At 44.1% G+C, this 21,129-nt stretch overlaps 2 protein-coding genes across 2 annotated transcripts in view; both read right to left on the bottom strand.

Annotated features, from left to right (window-relative positions):
• Window positions 1-21,129, bottom strand: part of LOC136607801 (zinc finger protein 605-like) — a 432,755-nt gene that overhangs the window by 57,212 nt on the left and 354,414 nt on the right. The window lies entirely within an intron of this gene.
• The window catches only part of LOC136612513 (uncharacterized), a 29,449-nt gene that overhangs the window by 1,335 nt on the left and 6,985 nt on the right, over window positions 1-21,129 (bottom strand). The window contains exons 5-10 of the mRNA XM_066592959.1: window positions 19,731-19,799; window positions 17,601-17,684; window positions 10,572-10,593; window positions 4,437-4,517; window positions 3,766-3,911; window positions 2,430-2,546 (exon numbers count right to left, since the gene is read on the bottom strand). Coding sequence (XP_066449056.1) covers window positions 2,430-2,546; window positions 3,766-3,911; window positions 4,437-4,517; window positions 10,572-10,593; window positions 17,601-17,684; window positions 19,731-19,799 — 519 coding nt within the window. The remainder of the gene's footprint in view (window positions 1-2,429; window positions 2,547-3,765; window positions 3,912-4,436; window positions 4,518-10,571; window positions 10,594-17,600; window positions 17,685-19,730; window positions 19,800-21,129) is intronic.

Here is a 21,129-nt window from a genome sequence, read left to right as displayed (position 1 = left end):
CACCATGCTTCACTGCTGCCTGCAGACACTCATTATTGTACCACTCTCCACCATGCTTCACTGCTGCCTGCAGACACTCATTAATGTACCGCTCTCCACCATGCTTCACTGCTGCCTGCAGACACTCATTATTGTACCACTCTCCACCATGCTTCACTGCTGCCTGCAGACACTCATTATTGTACCGCTCTCCACCATGCTTCACTGCTGCCTGCAGACACTCATTATTGTACTGCTCTCCACCATGCTTCACTGCTGCCTGCAGACACTCATTAATGTACCACTCACCAGCCCTTCAGCAAACAAATTGCCTTCTGTTACAGCCAATAAAAAACTCCCATTTTAGCTCATCAGTCCTGAGCACCTGCTACCATTTTTTTTTTTGCACTCCAATTCCTAGGTTTTCATGTATACGAGGGGCTGCTGATAAGTCTTTTGCTTTACCCGGAAAGAAACGAGATAGGAAGATGAAACTTTACATTTATTCCACATACTCTCCACTGATCTCAACACACATCTTACATCGGTATTCCAAGTTCTATAAGCCTTGCAAACCAGTCATCCGTAGCAGCCATGGCATCAGAAATGGTGTGAAATTTGGTCCCCTTGAGGTGTTTCTTCAGGTTTGGAAACAGATGATAGTCGGAGGAAGCTAGATCTAGTGAATAAGGTGGGCGGTCAACCAGCTCGAAGCCTAGCTCCACCGGTTTTGCCGCGGTCGCTTGTGCAGTGTGAGCGGAGGCGTTGTCTTGCAGGAATGAGATTCCTTTGGACAGCTTGCCGCGCCTTTTGGCCTTCAATTGGTCCAAAAGTTCAATGTAATACCTTGTATTGATGGTAGAACCATTTTGAAGGTAGTCCACTAGCAGCACGCCCTCCTTATCCCAGAACACAGACGCCATCACCTTGGTATCTGAACTTCTTTGGACGAGGAGAACCACTGTGCCTCCACTCTTCTGACTGCTCCTTGGTTTCAGGTTCATACAAATAAATCCAGGTCTCATCCATAGTGACCATAGTGACGAGGAAGTTCTTATCAGTCCAGAAACGCTAACAAATGGACCGGGAAGTTTTCACTCCCTGCTTTTTTGATCTGTTGTCAAACATTTGGGGACCCACTTTGCAGATAGCTTCTTCATGTTCAAATGTTCATGGATAATGACACAAACACGTTCACCAGAAATCCCCATGATGTTGGCTATTCCTGCAGCTGAAATTCGGCGATTCTCCAGTATGAGGTTGTGCGCAGCATCGGCGATCTCCAGAACAACCTCTATCGGTTGTCCAGGACGTTCCTCATCATTGGTGCTGAAGTGGCCTGTCAGTTCTTAACTGTAGACTATGTAGGGCATTGATCCCCCAATGTCTGCGACATATCACCATGGATATCCTTCGCGGACTTTCCTTGCAGAAACAAGAATTTTATCACTCTTTGCTGTGAATATCGCCTTAGACTCCGCCATTTTGTTTTCACGCCTGCCTAGATCACTGTTGCTATAAGCTACAAACACAACATTTTGAAAGCATATATTAGACACATAAGGCTGTCATGTGATGTAACATTCGTTACCATAGAAACAAACAAAAAAGAACACAAAGCCAAAGACTTATCAGCAGCCCCTCATAGTTGAGTTGGCCTTGTTTCTATGTTGAAGGTATAATTTTTTGGCCCCAGTTCTTCCATGCAGACCACTTCTGACCAGACTTCTCTGAACAGTAGATGGGTGTACCTGGATCCCACTGGTTTCTGCCAGTTCTGAGCTGATCGCACTGCTGGACATCTTCCGATATCAAAAGGAAGCATGATGTGTCTTTCATCGGCTGCACTAAGTTTCCCTGGCCGACCACTTACGGTCCTCAGCGTTGTCCATTTCTTTGTGCCTTTTCAAAAGAGTCTGACCAGCACATGTTGAAATCCCAGAGACCTTCGCTGATGTACCATGTGTCTTGCTGCTGTGCTCAGTCTTGCCCTAGTGTATGACCTGTCACATGAATCAGTCTTCTACGACTTCACCTTTGTAACAGAGTTCGGCGGTTCCTCCCTCAGCTTTGAGCCTCCTACACAGCTGTTTCGGTTTCAGTTAATTACGGTTTCAACCTACATATGAAAATGATGAGTTATCACCTGTTGGGTATAGTTGTTTAAACATCCACTAGACTATTATCCTACTAAAGTATCCCTGACTTTGTGCTAGTCTACGAAGAATTGCTGCCGTTTTGAAAGCAAAAAGGGTCATCACACTCCCTACTGATTTGACTTTGACGTCACTTCTGTTCATTCACTTTGCACTTTGTTAATAGTTTCTCAATTCATCCTTCCTTTGCTACATTTTTATTCCACACCTGCCTAAAACTTTTGCACTTTACTGTATTTCATACAGGAGAAAAAAAAAAAAAAAAGGTGGGGGTGGGGGGGGGGGTGGAGGTACCTTGTACAACTTTGTTCCCTCTTCTCGTTCTATCTCCACCGCCATTCTTTTTATGAACTTAGATAGCTCTTCTTTGCTCTTAGCCTGAGCACTTATAACATATGGATATTCTTTTGCCTGTATTAGGGTGTGTTAAAAATATTTCAGACAAGAACTACGACTAAGTACGTTGATCATAAAATCACTTAGAGAATTTAATTTTTTTTTTTTTTTTTTTTTTTAAGAACCCAAACTTTTCGCCTTACTAAGGGGAGGATTGCAAAGGTACACCACTGAATAACCATGTCTCCAAGTGTAATCCCCTCCACAACATTTGACAAAGGCAAAAAAACTTTAGCTGAGTAACTGAATAGGGGTTTTGTTAAAAAGACAGAATAGGCTGCTTAAACCTGCTACAAAAATGCTTAGAATCACCTATACTTCACAGAAAAAGACAGAATACATTAAAGTGCAGTCCCTCTTAACTTTTCTATGGTGGGGTCCTTTTGCAGAGGAGAAAATACTCTAAGATGTCCTGCTTGTTTACGGAGGAAGGGGACTGGTCTGAAACGGTGCCGACTGCTAGCCTTCTACCAGATTGTGTACAGTAAAGTCCTGGCTAGTTTATCCTACACCTAGATTAAAACTGCGTGTTACTTGCTGAGGTTGAATTGTACCTCATATTTCTGGCAACTTGTGCAAAAAAAAAAAAAAATTTATTTTAGGGAAAAAAGTCTGACTGTCAAAGCCCTGATCTAAATCCTGGCTGCAAGAAAAAAACAAAACAAAACAAAACAAAAAAACACACTACATACATCACCTCTCTGGCGCTGTCAGCCTGGCTGCATGTACTCCCTGGTCCTATTCTCCATCTATTCTGGCCGGGGATTGAAAAATCCTTGCCTCCTGAAAGTGCTGGCTGTGATTGGCTAACGCTTAGCCAATCACAGCCAGTGTTCGATGAACCTATCACAGAAATGTATTGAGTGCTAGCTGTGATAGGCTAAGCATCAGCCAATCACAGCCAGTGCTTTAAGGAGGCGGGGATTTTCAATCCTCAGCCAGAAGACGAGTGCCTGGACCCGGGGAGAAGCTGCAGCGGAGCCACGGACAGCGCATCTAGGCGATTCATGTTTTTTTTGTTTTTTTTTTAAAAAGGACCTCCAATCTTTAGCTTTTAGGATTACGTAGATGCAAGTTTATTAATAGCTTAAAAATGCCATTTTATTCATTGTTGTTGCAGACCCTCCCCCCCCGCACCAGTGTAAAAAAATCTAGTGTTGTAAAGTCACCGACAGGCATGTTTCATATCTGCTTCTTCCCTTTTTGAAAGGCTCCAGAAGTTAGACATACTCACCAGGTAACGCTTCTGGTGATTAGCGCCGGCCAGGTGCAACATCGTCGACTCAATATCCGTGCTACAGTCACAAAGCTCACAATAATATTGTATTTGAAGCAGATTGTTTTTTGTTTTCAGGCGATACTCCGTCACGTACTCCATGCCTGCAGGGGCAAAGGGAAGTCTCTTACCTTAGACAGGATTGCCACACAAAACTTACAAATCTTAAGTTGCTCGGGTTAGGTTATAGAAATATTGGTACTACTCCGCTGCAGCCATTTTATTATAACCTTTATACGGCGTGAACCCGGACCGTAGCCGTTAACCCTGTAAATGCGCTTTCAGTTCTAACCATGGCATCTAAAGCGATGGGTTTTTCAGGATCCCGAATGGCCCTCCTGCAATGAAATTACGAGGTGCCGTTTGGTTGCCTTCTGAGAGCCCCCAGCGCTGGCATGGCTGATTGATAATATTACATTATACTGCGATCTGAAAGTCTACGTCATCACATTAGACTGTATGAGTGATCAGGCGATCGCAAGTTCAAGTACCGGCTAAAAAAGTAAAAAAAAAAAAAAGTTTAAAAACTTTTATTAGAATAAAAAAATTACGTAGAAATATTAGAAGTTGGGTATAAAGTCGTACATACTCCAAAACGGCAGCCTTATAAGCTCTTGTGAAGGACATACCAATGAGAGGCTCCCTCTCCGCTATGGATATGAAGTCTTTTAACTTTGTAGCATTGTCTTCGCCGTTGTCGGGCTCGGCTCCTGTAAAACAGTAAATCGATGCGGTTGAAACAACGCTGTGAAGGAGGAACAGCAGCACATTAATTTGACTATTCTCAGGATAGGTCATCAATAGCTGATGGGTGCGGGCATGCTTCCCAGGACGCTGTTTGCTGGCAAGCGGTTACAATGTAACTCCATACATCAGGGGTGTCCAACCCGCAGCCTGTATGTGGCCACACATGGCAGAACCAACAAACTGACTGCAAGGGAAATCACTTCACAATTGATCGCTGAGCTCCGCTATTGGCTGCAGCGCCTGCGACTCCCCATAAACTGGGCGGGGCTGCAGCTGTAAACATGGACTGGAGGGGGGAACAGAGCACTGCAACGGGACACAGCGGCAGAGGTGGGTATATGACTATTTCTCATATTACTGAATGGGGAAGGAGCTGTACAGAGATGTAACAACTTGAACAACCCCTTCAATTAATGTCATTTTTAATTAATCATTAAAACGATGGTCAGTATAGAGTTGGTCACCATCAAGAATTTTCTTTCAAAAACTACAAAGAACGCCCTCCCAGAAAAGGTTTGGTCTCATTTCCAAAAAAATTAATTTGACATTTTTGTTCTAACTTTACTTTGACTTGTACTGACAGCGTTGGGTAAAATGTTAGAAGTCTACATATTACCACCTCGCACATCATCTTATGCCCAACAGTTTCCAATATATCAATCAAAGATTATGGTTCTCAATGACTTGTCCCCAGTATTTCTTGACCCGATGGGTCTTAAAATGTAGATTTTTACATACATTTTAAGAATACACAAATGTGCAATGGTTTCTTAAAAATCCGAGATGGTCGGGGTGTTACACCTTGGGTGATTTGCCCTGAAATGACCCAACAAGTGGCATAGCTTGCCAAAGAAAACAATAGAGAGTTTCTAATAAGTGCCTATTAGAGAGTTGTCCATGTTCTTGCTTCACACACACTTAACGTAAGACATTTTCTAGTGAGAATACTACTGATGACCTACCCTCAGGATAGGTCACCAATAGCTGACCGCCTGAGGTCCATTGCTCGGGACCCCGAGACTGATCAGCTGAGTGGGTGCATGCTGTCAGCACCGCAAATACAGAGGTTGGAGTGGAAGCGGCAGAAGTCTCCGTACCGACCTCTGTGTAGTGGCCGGCGCTTGTAACTGTAGGCACGGCTCGTGTTGATTTCAATGAGAGCCATGCCTGCAGTTACAAGTGCTGGCCACTACAGGGAGGTCGGCGCAGAGACTTGTGCTGCTTCAGCTCCGACCTCGCTGTATTTGAGGCACTGACCGCATGCGCCTGCTCAGCTGATCGGTCGGGTCCTGAGCAACAGCCCCTAGCCGGTCAACTATTGATAACCTATCTGAAGGATAGGTCAGCAGTAGTATTTTCCATGGAAAACCCCTTTAATTCTGACTTCTGGGAACTACACAGACCAACAATGATCAGATGCTAATTCAAAGCTGAAGGAAAGCTAAGTGATCCATACGTCAACGGAATCTTAACTAAACCCTTTAGCAATTATTAGAGAAAAGATAGTTACATCAGTGATAGAAAAACCGGAACCCACGACGCCAGTACTAACAGACCTGGAAGGCATACCAGAAAATTAAGAATGGCAAAGCAGGTCCTGCTGCTCAAGAACTGGAACCACTTCCGCACTGGGCAGATATATCCGTACCTTGACAAATCTAACACGATAATATTTTATATTCATCTAACTACTGTATTTTTTTACTTATACGACGCACTTTTCTTCCCCCCGCAGTGGGGGAAAAAAGTCAGTGTCTTATAGCGCGAACGTCCCAAAATTCGTTGCATTGCCATTTATTTTCGCGATTGCACGAACATGGGCGAGTTAAACATTTTTTTCTTATTTTCCCCCTCTAAAACAAGGGTGCGTCTTATAAAGCGAAAAATAAGGCTTATATTTTACATTTACACAAGCCATAAGATGACAGGATTATGAATTTATACAACCTCAGTTCTACAAACACTGGGATTCTGTGTAAAATCTAAATGTTAAAAGGGGAAGAAAAGATTGCAATGATTTGGAAATCTCACATAATCAGAATCTATTCACAGTAGAACATACACCACACACAGAGGGGAAAGGGAGAATCTACCATTTCAAAAAATTATCTCATTTAGAAATTGATGGCAGCAACACATTTTTCGGAATTTGTTCAACAATCTTTAGACGCATTTTTTTTTTACATATTGGTGAACCTCTGATAATTGTTGCTTCTGAGAGACTCGGCCTCTCTAACATGCTCATTTTACATTTAATCATGTTTCTTAGTAGAAAATTATGATAGCTCCCAGTAAGAGAAACCAAGTCATCTTATAGATAGGAGACCTTCTAATGGCTAACAAAAATACATGATGTTAATGGAAGCTTTCAGATCTTCTATCGACCCTTCATCAGGCTAGTGAAACACGGTCTGATGAAGGGTTGATAGAAGAACCTGAAAGTTTGCTGTAACATCATGTATTTTTGTTAGCCATTAGAGGGTCTCCTATCTACAAGATCACTTGGTTTCTCTCACTGAGAACAATCCCACTCACTCTACTGGCCAACACGATACCAATACTATTAGTGCCACTTACTTTTAGACATCCCAACTTTTATGAGATGTGTTGCTGCTAGGAATTTCTAAATGAGTTAATTTTTTTTAAATGAAAATTTAAAATATGTCTCCCTTCCCCCTTCTGATGTCTTCTACGTTCTATTGTGAATAGAATCGGATTACATGAGATTTCCAAATCATAAGATTTTTTTCCCCCTTTACACAGCATCCCAACTTTAGGGTTGTAGAACATGTAACCCTCAAAGTCAATGAGCTAGATTAAGGGTGCATGCACATGGGTGATTTAGATGCAGTAAAAACTGCATCAAGAGAACAATTTTTTTTGCCACGTTTGCAGTTTACCGGGCATCCAAACTGCTCTGCGTAAATGCAACCAAATTAAGACTATCGCAAGGGAAACGTGGAGCCGTTACCCATAATAAAAAAAAAAAATCAACTAAGTCATTGCTTTTTCAGGTTGTTCATGTGCTATGGCCAAGTACGTCACTTTCGGACTGCACCGGTTTTAATAATAATTCCTCACTTTACGTTGGGTTTCCAAAAAGTTACCAAAAAGCGGCAACACTAGAATCCGAATGAATTTAGGTTCCTTGGAATAGAACCACGTTACTTCTGCTCCCGAAATCCTTCATTCACAGCCATAATAAACAAGGTCCTCAACACTGAAGCAAGAATGAGGTAATAACTCCAGTAGCCCCCGGCAAGGACTCTTCCTCTCAAAACTTAACGTGTACCTGAGTTTTTCAATAAGTTTTCTAAAATAGAGTGTCTCAAAAGTGTGGAAACCCCCATATAAAATGAAAGAGGTTTGGCAGATGGTAATCCAGTTTTATATACAAGCTGCAAGAGGAGTAAAACATCTTGGGCCATGTCACCAACATGACGGCCATTTTGAATCAACTAATTCTTCCAGTAGAAGTTCACCAGGTAAACAATAGTATTCTTCATTTTGCTGTAACGCTTTTCGTTCTGACGTTTTCATGATTTTTTTTCACTACGGGCAATGTGAATGATGGCGTTATCCCAAGTAGAATGTGTTGAGCTTGTCCTTGTATCAAATGAATGAAGCACGGCTGTCATCCCTGTAGATTTCAATCAAGGTCACCCAACCAGACCTCCCCATTACCCACAGTAATGACCAAACTTCCTTCCAAATTCTGAGAAACTGGTTCTGTCGCTGATAAACCAAAATCTGGAAACCAAGAACAGTTACCAATGAAGCATCAGCGACCGGGTAGAAAGGTGAATATAGATTTTGAGCCAATATCAAGTGATGTAAAGTGCTGCATAATATGCATGAGCTCTATGAAGTGGAAGTACTATAAAACGTGGTGGAGGCTGTAGCACTAATTAAGTTCTCCACCACTTTCCCAGGATTTCCCCACCCAAGAACACCAGAGCAACCTGCTGTGCAGGGGACTACAACATAACCCTACTTACATGGGTAGAGCAGCGTTAATAGTTGCCTGCACGGCGGGTGGAAGATAGCGCAAGTGCATGATAAATGCAACAGGGAATGCTGCCTGTGGTGTCAGACTTAGGATGTGCCCCACCAGTAGCCTTCTTAGATGAGAATAGTACTTTAACTTACTAACAGATGTCTCCACATCTTGCACTCTTCAATTAAGACCTCCATCATTTAGCTGAGCAGAGAGCAGTAACACCCCACTGATGTCAGTGGAATTGGGTACTTGCTGGCGCCGAATTCTCTAGATTACTGCCGATTGCTGAAGGTATGGTAATCATTTTATTTTCAGAGGATCGTAGCAAAATAGTAAGGCTGAAAAAAAGACATATGTCCAACCAGTTCAGCCCATTATCCTGCAACGTTGATCCAGAGGAAGATAAAAAGCCCCAAGGAGGTAGAAGCCAAGTTTCATTTGTGGGAGAGAAAAATAAAAAAAATTCCTTCCCGACTCCAAATCTGGCAAAGGTAATAAATCCCTGGATCACAGACCCTTCTGAAATAAGCTAGTGACCATAATATGTAACATTGTTGCACTTAAGAAAGGCATCCCAGCCCCCATTGTACTCTTCTAGGGTATTAGTGTATCTTGACACCACCAGAAGCTAGAGGTTTGACAGGAGGAACACCCCTGTCACACCCACAGCTCCTGATTGGCTACCTTAATGTAGGTCCTAGAAGCAGTGAGGTCAAGATACAAAAATACACATTGTTTGGGGAGGAAAGGGGGGTGTGGGGGGAAACAGAGCCCTGCTCCGCTGCTGGCCACATTATCCGCTCTTTACAATGTGACTCCCGCCGCTCAGCAGGGCTCACAAGTGGAAATCACTGGCTGTCAGCTTAATGAACTGCAAGCGCTAATATGGGCGAGAGCAGTGTTCAAAAGTGCCGACCGCCACCTCTTCCCTTCTTGCAGGGCCAGCGGTGACATCTGGTACTGCAGCGCTCAGACATGCTGACTGACACCTTTCTCCACCGCTGAACACATCATGGGAACCGAGGGCCCACAGCTGGCAGGAAAACTAACCGCGGTCCGCCTGTCACCGTCCTCCATCGCTGATAGGAACGCTAGCCCCGCAGCCAGCAGGAAGAGTCACCGCGGCCCTGCGACAACGGAACTGAAGCCATAATGTGCTGCAATGCAGGGAGCTGTTAGGGCAAGCAGCGGTCACAAATGCCGACCGCCGGATGTGACCTTCCTCCACCGCACAGCAGGTAATGGGAACGGAGGGCTCGCAGACCTCAGGAAGAGTCAGTGCAGGACATGTACAAGGGAGCGGAGAGTCCCCTGCGTACAGGACCTGTGAGGCCTAGCACAGGGAAACAGGCATGCAGGCAATCACAAACAGGGGGCGTCAACCCTGTTAAACTATGTGTATCTTGGCTCCACCACTACTTCCGGTGGCATCAAGATACACTAATACCCTCTTCTAGTGAGTTTGCCATCACCACGCCCTCCGGTAAAAAAAATTCTATAGCCTCATTGCTCTTACAGTAAAGAACTCTCTTCCATGTTGGTGTAGAAACCTTCTTTCCTCTAGATGTAGAGAGCGCCCCCTTGTAACAGTCCTGGGTATAAACAGATGACGGGCGAGATCTCTGTATTGTCCCCTGATATATTTATACATAGTTACTAGTTCGCCCCTCAGCCCTGCTTTTTCTAAAGTGAATAACCCCAATTTTGATGACCTCTCTGGGTATAGTAGTCCATCCATTCTATTTATTACTTCAGTTGCCACCTTTGAACCCGCTCAAGCTGCAATATATTTCTTAAGTACAGATGCCCAAAACTGGGCACAATATTCCATGTGAGGTCTGACCACTGATTCTTAAAGAAGCAGAACAATGTACGCATTATGTGGCCCTAGACCTCTTCTGATGCACCCAGTGATCCAATTTGCCTTTGTGGCAGCTGCCTGACACTAGTCAAGAGCTCAGGCACCCTAGCAAAGGCAGAGACGCAAGCTCCCACATGAGAATTAAAACGCACTTACCTGCATTTATCGTGCTGGTTTTCTTTAAAGTGAAGAAGCAAATCAGCCCCAAAACAAAAGAAAAACAAAGAATTAACCTTAGGAAGAAAGCAAATTCACAATTACTTGGGAAAGCTCTGCAACTTTTTCCACCGAAAGAATGGAAATTAAAGCCTTTATGATGGTTATATCCATATGGAAATCCTCTGCTGTATTGAGGGAAAGAGAAAACCCAAAGATGTTGTACCCAATGAGGCAACGGCTGCAGATTGTTCTGAAAAAGGCAGTCATAAGTGGTTAAAGTGTACCTGAGTTTTCAGCAAGCTTTATAAAATATAACAGGTTCTCTCTACCCACTTATTTGCCACCGTTTGACGTTTGCAAGTTCTGATTTTCAGGTGGTCTTCCCGTTTTTTTTTTCCTGCTGCCCTGCCGTTTCCAATTCTACTTTCAGCCAGAGGGTGTGTCGCAAGCCTAGTATTCTGCCAGTAGTTCACTGTCCTTGCTTCCTTTTCCTGACATCACATGCTCTGATTTCCAATTAACAGGGAGGCGGTATCTGATTGCCCACCGCTCTTATTTCCCAGTACGATTCCGGCCAAATGGTTAGTAAACCTAATATAATGTCTATGTATACACATGATGTATCAACAGGAGAGGCAGAGATGGTGGGGAGATTACAGACAGTGCAGGGAATTTACTAAAACATGTCCAATGTCAGACATAGTATAATTTGTGGAAGAAACAGAGGAAAATATGTGCTCCCTAGTGCAGAGAAAATATTGAGAAAAGGACAATGGAATATTGCCATCTGCGAATGTTGTGCAGCGCCGCAATACGTAAGGGAGTAGATTACCACAGCAGCTGGCAGCTAAAAACCTCTGCGCAAGATAAGCGAAAAGAGAAATGAGGAACCTTAGGCGTACCAGGACCGTGGAAACAGGCAAACTTTATAATCAGAAAGGCTAAACATTTCTGTGCCGGACCAGAACAGAAACGCGTTGTCTGTCTATTAAGGTTTGCTTGTCTCCACCTAATCAGCGCGCCCGGTGATCGTCATTTGTTCTCACCAAGTTTAGTTTCCATCAGTGCAAGATGTGCCTAATGTATGAAGAGGTACACGCCTCTGCATATACAAGGCACATCTCGGCTGCTCTGTAAGCAGACACGAAAATCTATGCTAGCTAACTAGAATTTACTCCAGATTCTGGCGCAAATTATCCGTAAATCTGTCGGCCCAGGGTGGCCACACCCTTTTCAGGAAAGTTGCGAAGGTGGCATGTAAATAAGGAAAAAAGTTACAAATTTTGGCGCAAGTGGAGACGAAATTCTGACGTAGAGGCAGTAATAAAATTTTGCCCGCTGCGTCTGAGGATCTGTCATCCTGTGAAGATAAACCCCCACCCACGTCCTACCATCCCTACAGAAGCTCAGTCCACTATGTATGCCTACAGTGGTAAAACAAAGTTTTTAATAGAAGTCTATTACTTCTTGACTTATGAGCCACGCACAGGCTATTGCATGAGCATTCGATGCCTGAAAAGTTAATGCCCCTTTAACAGTTACCGTGAGAGTCAGTGGATATAAAAAGGTCTAAGGGGGGAGGTGGGGGATGGACTTTGTTTTTACGGCATACACACCACAGGAAAAAACTTACATAACTTATACTGTGGGTCACAACGATTAAAACTTTACCAAATTTATGTTTTTTTTCGTACGACTATGAAAAATAAAAAAATAAATCTTTGGAAAAAAAAAAAAAAAGGTAGTTATTTTTGCCGCCATCTTCTGTCAACCACAACTTTATTTTTCCATGGATACGGTTGCGTGAAGGCTTGCGATTTGTGGAACGCCCCTTGGCAGTTCATATGACTTTTCAAACGTTTATTAAATTTTCTCTTTAAGACTGGGAGACCCGGCAATTCTGACATTGCGCATTTGTTAACTTCTGACGGTGTTCACCGCGCAGGATAAATAATGCGTTACTTTGATAGATCCGGCTTTCATGAACCCGGCGACACCAAATTTGTTTTTGCTTGCTTTGATTTTTTTTTATATAAATACGGGAAAAAGTTGTTTTTTTTGTTTTTTTTTAAACTCGCTTGTACATATATTTTTTTTTCCATTTTGTGATTTTTGGGAGTCAAATGAAATAAATTTAGCAACTCTGGCGTTAGTTTTTATATTATTTTTAAGGAAGTTACCAAACAAGAAAGAATATTTTCATTGCTTGGGTTATTACAAATGCGGTAATACCCAATATGTGTTGCTAATTAATAGGGATGAGCGAGTATACTCGCTAAGGCACTACTCGCTCGAGTAATGTGCCTTAGCCGAGTATCTCCCCGCTCGGCCATAAAGATTAGGGTGCTGCCGCGGGGCGGGGAGCTGCGGGGGAGAGCAGGGAGGAACGGAGGGGAGATCTCTCTCTCCCGCCCCCCGCCGCAACTCACCTGTCAGCTGCGGCGGCCCCCGAATCTTTCGGGACGAGCAGGGAGATACTCGGCTAAGGCACATTACTCGAGCGAGTAGTGCCTTAGCGAGTATACTCGCTCACCCTACTAATTAATTTTGTATTTTATACATCTAGAAAGGGTTTTTGTGGAGCAAAAGTATAAATTTTTAAACTAGATTTTTAAAAAAAATTAAATTACTGGAATTTGTTTGACTTTTTTTTCAGTCCCTCAGGGGACTTGAAGATGCAACCATCAGATTGCTAGGACAGTACACTGCATGTACTTCATTCTACTACGCCTATGTCAGCAGCCTATTGGGTCTAGTAGGCTAAATTACGTGGCAGACACGGAGGTCTTTGCGCAACCACCTGTCTAGTTCCTGGATCCAAAGCTGTAAAAACGTGTTACATCCTGAGCAATAATCTCCTCCAAATCGGTAAATCTTAGAGAATGTGTCATACCACTCCCCCCAAGCTAGAAATTTGGATTTCCAATGACGCAGGACCAACCTTTTCGGGTATGGATTTCCAGTTATCCTGTAATGAAAAAACTGTTAACCTGTCCGTATGCGTGTCTAAGATGGTCACCTAATTCCACAGCTGTGCTTTGGAGAATACATTTTATCACTTCATGGTACCTCTCCAAAAGAAAAGCTGAAGCCAAAAGGTGACCGATCTCTCATGAATGGTTATGTTTTTAGAGTCCCACAAATACAGCACTTCCAGAACTGTAAGTCGTTGAGTCGTCTTCCTTTGCCAAGAAATTCAACATGGTAGCAAGTCTTCTTACGAGAAACCTTCTCATCCTTGTAGTTTCCACCATCCATCTCACTCCTGACGTTCGGAGTGCAGATTGACTAGAAATTTAAAGGGTGACACAGAAGAAAAGTGGCCTGTGTCTTCTATATTGAACAATGCTTTTTGTAGAAGCCATTGAAGAGGCCAAGAACAGGAAGGAATGGGTACAGAATTTACAAACTACTAATGGTCAGCTTAGGGTTCGTTCACATCAGCGGTGCCGGTTCCATTCAGAACCTCCATTGGCGATTTCCGCTAGAAAACAGGATGAAACAGGATTTTGTCCTCTAAATTCTAGCAAAATGCCAAACCACTCCCCGAAAATCAAATGGATCTCCATCATAGTCAACGGGGGTTGGGCTCAGTCATAGGACAGAGCCATTTGGCCAGGGAGTGCCATTTTCCTGCCCCCCCCCCCCACCAATGGAGCAAGAAAACTGAATCCCCTAACGCTGATGGGAATTAGCCCTTATATCCCATCAGGTCCGGAAACTTTGGGCGAAAACAAATCTTGACTTGCAATTTTAATCTACATAGGCTAAAGATACCAAGAGCTGAACCCTTCCCAACAGGTGAGATTTATGTATGGTAAGTATATTAAGGGGGGAGTCCAAGAAAGATCCCTTTTAATAGCCGTGTGGAGAGAAGCACAGACTTAGAACTCCACAAGTCAAAATTCCTAAAACCAACCATACTTTAAAAGATGGCTGCCCAAAAACAAAGCTTTGTCTAGCCGAATATGAGCAAAAAAAAAAAAAATGCTCCGGCATTAAAAACAAAAAAATCCAATTTTTGCCAAGGAGATGGATAAGGAGTTCGCCCGAGCGATAACCTCAGTGTCTTTGAATAAAACGGAGGGAACACCGGTTTCAATAGGAGCCACGTTTGCGTTCATTCTACCTGTAGTAGCAGCATGGGCATTCCTGGACACTTCCCTTAGCATTGGCAGCTGCAGGGACACTCTGTGGTCAACTCACCGGGCACGGCCCACCGTACTGTGAGAAAGCTGAATAATTCTGTAGAGTAAGCAAGTTCCCGGATTTTGATATACACAGCAGTATATTTTGCACATTAATGTGCCAGACTGCTGTGAGCTCCTCAATCTAAACTCAAACTGACAGAGGTAAGCTAGACTTCACAGACTTTCTGTAAAGCTGAAAGTTGGCCATACATATTAGATGTCTGTTGAACAGTCAATCAGCCAAAAGCTGTCTGACTTGTCACCTCTTCCATACACATGTTAGACTCAGTTATGCATATGTTCTGAATGTAGAGGGGAGAAAGCCACTGCTAGTCATCTCTGTTATCGGCTTATCTCCCCAAGAACAAAAGGATCAGGCAAGGGGGATTTGGGAGAGTAAAACTATCCAATGGAAGGGTGAAAACTAATAAAATTGGTAAGGATCCAACCACTGGGACCCCCACTGATCCCAAGAGCAGAGGACACCTGTCCCCATCTACTGTATGTCTCCATGCAGGTTTGTATCTCCCTATTTCTGTAATATTATATGAACAGCTGTCTGTTTACTCTGAATGGAATCGGGCGGGCGGAAGACATCTCTGGTGTACTCCATCTCCGACCACAGGGACCCCCACTGATACAGAGGACACCTGTCCCCATCTACTGTATTTCTGCATGCATGTTTGTATCTCCATATTTCTGTAATGTTCCTTAACAACTGCCTGTTTACCCTGAATGGAGGCAGGCAGGTGGAAGAGATCTCTGGTGTACTCCATCTCCGACCACAGGGACCCCCACTGATTCCAGGAACAGGAGACACCTGTCCCCACCTACTGTATTTCTCCATGCATGTTTATATCTCCGTATTTCTGTAACGTTCCTTAACTGTCTGTTTACTCTGAATGAAGGCAGGTGGAAGAGATCTCTGGCGCACTCCACCTCCTTTTGTGTGAAAACGCAAGAGCAATAATCTTTGGGAAGACTGATGGGCACTTCAGCGCTGTGAAGAGGACCCTTTATCACCACAATAGAATCAAGTCACATACAAACAATACTTTCCTATAAATACAAGGCAAGTAACAAATCTCCAACTTAAAGGGGTTGTCTAGTTGTAAACTACTGATGACCTATTTGATTAGGATAGGAAGGGGCCCACCAACCAGGATCCCCATCTATCAGCAGTTTACTGGGTTGCTGTGCTTGTGCATGAAGCAGATTCCTACAGGAAGCACGCAGCTCCACTCCCACTGCAGTGGCGAGGCTTGGTTTTGCAGGCAGTGTCATTATTGAAGTGAATGAGAGCTTTGCCTGTAATACCATGTCTGGCCACCACAGCAGGAAAGGAGCTCTCTGCTTCCTTTAAAAATCATCAGAGTGTACAAGACACTGGACCAGCAAACAGCTGATTAGCGGGTGCCCTGGCCCGTATACCCCCACTAATCTAATATTGATGGCCTAACCTAAGGCTAGGCCATCAATAGTTTAAAACTGGACAAACACTTTAATGAGTTAAATTAAGTTTATACAGTATTTAAAGCGACCCTCCAATTTCGGAAGAAAATTTTGTCGCAGGACCAGAGGCGGAATGAGTATATTGCCTCCAGTTCTTTTCTGCCGTCTCTCCCATCCAACAGCTCCATGTCCCGTTTTTGGCCATCTCGGATGGCCGACAATCCTCCGACTACCTAAGTCCCACAGTATACTGGTAGTTTTAGTTGACCATTGATCTATACCTGCTCTTTGATTGACCACAGCTGCTCATGTGATTAGAACTAGCCAATCACAGTGCAACGCTCATTAGGTAGTTTGAAAATTGCTGCAGCCATCTTGAACAGTTGACGCTGATGCCAAGAACTGATAGATCAGAAGGGCAACAAAGAAGAACCCCCTCTTACTTCAGGACAGAACTTGGTCTCAAAACAAGAGGGCCGCTTTGAGATGAAGACTTATTATACCGGGGCATTTATGGAAACCTTAAAGGGGTTGTTCCGCGCCGAAACAGGTTTTTTTTTTTTTTCAATAGCCCCCCCCGTTCGGCGCGAGACAAACGCGATGCAGGGGTTTAAAAAAAACAAAATGGGTAGTACTTACCCGAATCCCCGCGCTCCGGTGACTTTTTTACTTACCTTGCGAAGATGGCCACCGGGATCTTCACCCTCGGTGGACCGCAGGTCTTCTGTGCGGTCCATTGCCGATTCCAGCCTCCTGATTGGCTGGAATCGGCACACGTGACAGGGCGGAGCTACGAGGAGCAGCTCTCTGGCACGAGGGGCCCCATTCAGAAGGGAGAAGACCGGACTGCGCAAGCGTGTCTAATCGGGCGATTAGACGCTGAAATTAGATGGCACCATGGAGATGAGGACGCCAGCAACGGAACAGGTAAGTGAATAACTTTTGATAACTTCTGTATGGCGCATAATTAATGCACAATGTACATTACAAAGTGCATTAATATGGCCATACAGAAGTGTATAGACCCACTTGATTTCGCGGGACAACCCCTTTAAGGCACTCGTACAGATTACACAGCTGCTTGAATAAAAGCTCGTTCAGCCAACAGCCATCCCTTCAGACTCCCCCATACACATCCCCATTCAGCTCGGCGGGTTGAAAGCCAACATTCCTGAACTTTCTATCCCCTCAATGTCTCCTGTCGGGTTAGACCTGGTACACCCTCATAAACGTTAGCAGACTCTGTAGAAACCAAGACTGATCTTGTGTGTATGGCCACCTATAGTAGTCACTAGGTGAGCAATCAAGTACACCAAAAAGGAAGTTCATATAGGGTTAAATTAAAATATGCCATAGAAAAAAATAAGTAAAAAGAATTTGGTACCTGAGCTTTTTCGCCTCCCTTGCAATTTGCAGTTTGTACATGTATTCTGAAATTGTAGAAAGAATTACAGGTAAAGCCGCAGTCCTGCAGAGAGAGAAAAAAAAGTGTGAAGAGACGGTGAGAAGGGTTGGCGCAAATGAAAAACGGAGATGACTCAGAGTTAGAGCAAGCCCGCCGGCGCATTGCGGCACAGCGGAGCAAATCTTCAACTGAAGGCACAGATGTTTTTATCTAAATGCATCCGATTACGACCCCCTGCACACAGCAGAGCTGGATTGCGCATGCGGAATCTGGCTCTGCCAGCTGCGGCATCCGCGCGAACGTTTTCATTTTCATCTGTAATGCGGACGGTCCACAAGGCAAACCATCGGACATGCGTAGTACGGATTATTTTTTTTAACTCCCGCTTTTCCTGCGGAATTCGCAACCTTTCCACAATGTGATTGCGAACAGGCTGCGGATCGGATGGCTTTCACTGACTTCAATTGAAGCCATCCACGCTAAAAAAAAAAAAAAAAAAAAATGGAGCATGCTGCGATTTTGCCTCCACTTGCAGAAAACGCAAGTTTTCTGCAGTTGTGCAGGAAGAATCGATTCCTCATAGCATGTTATGAGCGCTACTTGCTAAGGATCCGCGGGGCGGACGCTCGCCGCGGATCCCGCAGCAAATATCAGTCCATGGGCAGGAGCTCTACACTTGTAAATGCCTACATCAGTGTTTCCCGACCAGGAGGCGCCGCAGCATCCTTGTGTGCTGGGAGATGTTTCTAGGGGTGCCTCAGAAGGAAGAAATGGAAGGGGTGGAGGTGGGAGAGACTGAAGAGAGGGATGATAGATTTTTTTTTTTCGCAGGGGTGCCGCAAGATCAACTTTTTTTTTTTTGACAAGGTGTGCTGAGAGCCAAAAAAAGTTGGGAAAGGCTGGCTACATAGACTTCTACCTATTCTCTCTCTATCAATGGATTATGTGCTGAAAGTGAGACGTGTAAACCGTATTCGCCAAGCTGAGATCTGTCTTCGGCCGCCTGCACATGGGCATATTTGGAGCGGGGTTCCGCAGCACATACTGCCCATAGCATGCAATGGAAAAACGCTTTTTCCTGCACAGGAGCGGAAATCAATTGCTCTTATTATATTTACCTAACAGACGCTGTCTGGGTCCCATCCGCTGGTCCCCAGAGGTCCGGCAGGCTTGCTTGCAATTTTAAGCTGCTGACAGAAGAAAGCCTCCATGAAGGAATAGCTCCGATTGGTTCTCGAGCTCCGCAGCTCAGCCAATCAATGCAGAGCCGATCACAGAAATTGAATTGGTTCATCAGGAGCGGCACAGATTGGTTCTCGAGCATCACGGCTGAGCCAATCAGAGCAATCGCTTGCTGGAGGCAGGGTTTAAAAACCCCGTTACCAGCAAGCGATCTTCTATCAGCGGCTGAGGACTGCAAGCAAGCCTGCCGGAGACCAGCGGCAGGGACCAGGACGTCGCCTGCTAGGTAACGTAAATTTTTTTTTTATGTAGTGTAGCTGGGGGTTATATTTTAAGCCCTCAGCAACCCCCTCTCCTGAAATTAAGTGTATACTTCTTGTTCTGCTGCTAGGATGGAGCCAAGCAAAAAAAAAAAACCTGCAGTGCTGAATCCGGGATCTGCTAGAAATGTACGGCGCCAGATGTACTTCATTCACTAAATAGGGTCAGAGTAGACCACTTCTGAGGTGCAGGGTAACCCGCTGGGCTATGTGACGTCATTAATAGGTTTACGTCTGCATGGTGCACTACACGTAGCAATGGGTACCGACACCCTTTGTATGCCTTATCCATGTACAAGAATACTACTAGGAAGGCGCTCCCTTCAGTATGTGGTAAGTGTGCAACGCTCCTCCATAGAGCAATCTGCAGGGATGTGGCACCCGTCTGTACCTGCCCTTGTATTTTGCTTTAGTATATCAGTAAAAATGGCCTATTATTACGACCTGCAGAAAACAAGACGGCTGTGAACTAAACCCTTATTATAGTCGGCACGCAAACAGTATTGCACTCGCTGTAGACGTGGATCCTACAAGGACAAAAAAAAAATGTAGATTGGCCCTAAATTCTAAAACAGTCATCTAGGCAGGCACACACCAAAGGACTTACCCTGCATGTGAATTTGGATCCCATCGATAAGTGGGAGGCTGCCTGACTTGATGCATTCCGATTCTTGCTCTGGAAAAATTTTTAAAAAAAGTTAAGAAAGTACTAAAAACTTTGTTTAAAAGAAAAAAAAACGGTAAAAGGACATACCATAAAGATCTGGTCAGACTGCCGGAACTGAGGGGGCCTAAGTGCCCTGTTTGCAGAGGACATTCTCCATTATACTGCATTCCAAGTGTTGACAGTTCATTCATTTAAACCAGATGCTAAAACTACTTTACTCCCCAGTTTTTATATTCTGCAGGAGTATTTGTTCCCTTATTTTCTGCACATGATTATGGGGCCGGCCATGTTTCTTGAACTGCAGCTGTCAGTTGTGAAAAGCAGTTCAAATATTGGTTTTCCGGCAGGCACTGAATTGTAAGGACGGCTCACTGACCTCTATGGCAAGTGTTGTGGGCACGCTCTGACCTGTGCATAGAAAACTGGGGCCCAAGAAGAAAAATACGTTTTTACCATCTTTATATTAAAAAAATAAATTGAAGCCATATACGCTACCTCGGCATCCGAACAAGTCTTATCAAAATAATGCAGATTTTGTCCCGTAAGTAGAAAAAAAAAAGCCAGACTTGTGTTTTTAGGTCACCCTGTCTCCAAGAAAAGAAAAAAAAAGAAAAAAAAGCTATCAAAAACTCATATGTACTCCAAAACAGTGCCGATAGAAACCAAAGGTTGTCCCATAAAAAATGACCGCTCACACAACCCTATCAGGTGACAATTAAAATTGTGGTAAAAAAAAGTCGCCATCTCTGATCACACAGTGATAGGTTTGTTGCTGAGGGGGGCAGGGTACTTGCTGGAACCTCACAGTTGTTACATGTAGTAAATGGGCTGGCGTGCCAGATGTCGGACCGAGTATTCAGGGTCTGTACTAAAGATACACCAATATTAAAGTCCAGAAAAACCTTCTAAAGGCCATGTGTACACGGACCGGGAATGCTGCGGAAAATTCTGTGGCTAAATCCGCAAGCTTTCTGTATCCAAAACAGTCAAAAGAGGAAAACCAAAGAAAATGAGAGAAAGAAAAATCAAAAAGGAGGGATTAGTCAGGGATGTTAGGGAAGGGAAGAAACTCCAAGACCATAGATCAATACCGTTCAGGAAATTTCACCGATTTCCGTAACCAATCCCCAATCCTCTGTGATCTCTTATGTTATTAAACTACTCCTCAACCAAGATGTGAGAGAGGGGAAGTCATGGAACTCGTGGAGCTCCACCCGGACGGCCCAAGTAGCAGAACATTTTGAATAGTCTGCTTTTAAATGTTCCAGTCCCAGGAATCTGCTTCTAAATCTTGGGGTTTCTGGTGATTGATGTGGTTCTTTCCTGAGTACAAGATGGC

The sequence above is a fragment of the Eleutherodactylus coqui genome, chromosome 1 (genome assembly GCF_035609145.1).
Source record: "Eleutherodactylus coqui strain aEleCoq1 chromosome 1, aEleCoq1.hap1, whole genome shotgun sequence".
NCBI lineage: Eukaryota > Metazoa > Chordata > Amphibia > Anura > Eleutherodactylidae > Eleutherodactylus > Eleutherodactylus coqui.
Note: the sequence above shows the minus strand (reverse complement) of the source record. Positions and strands in the feature narration are given on the sequence as shown.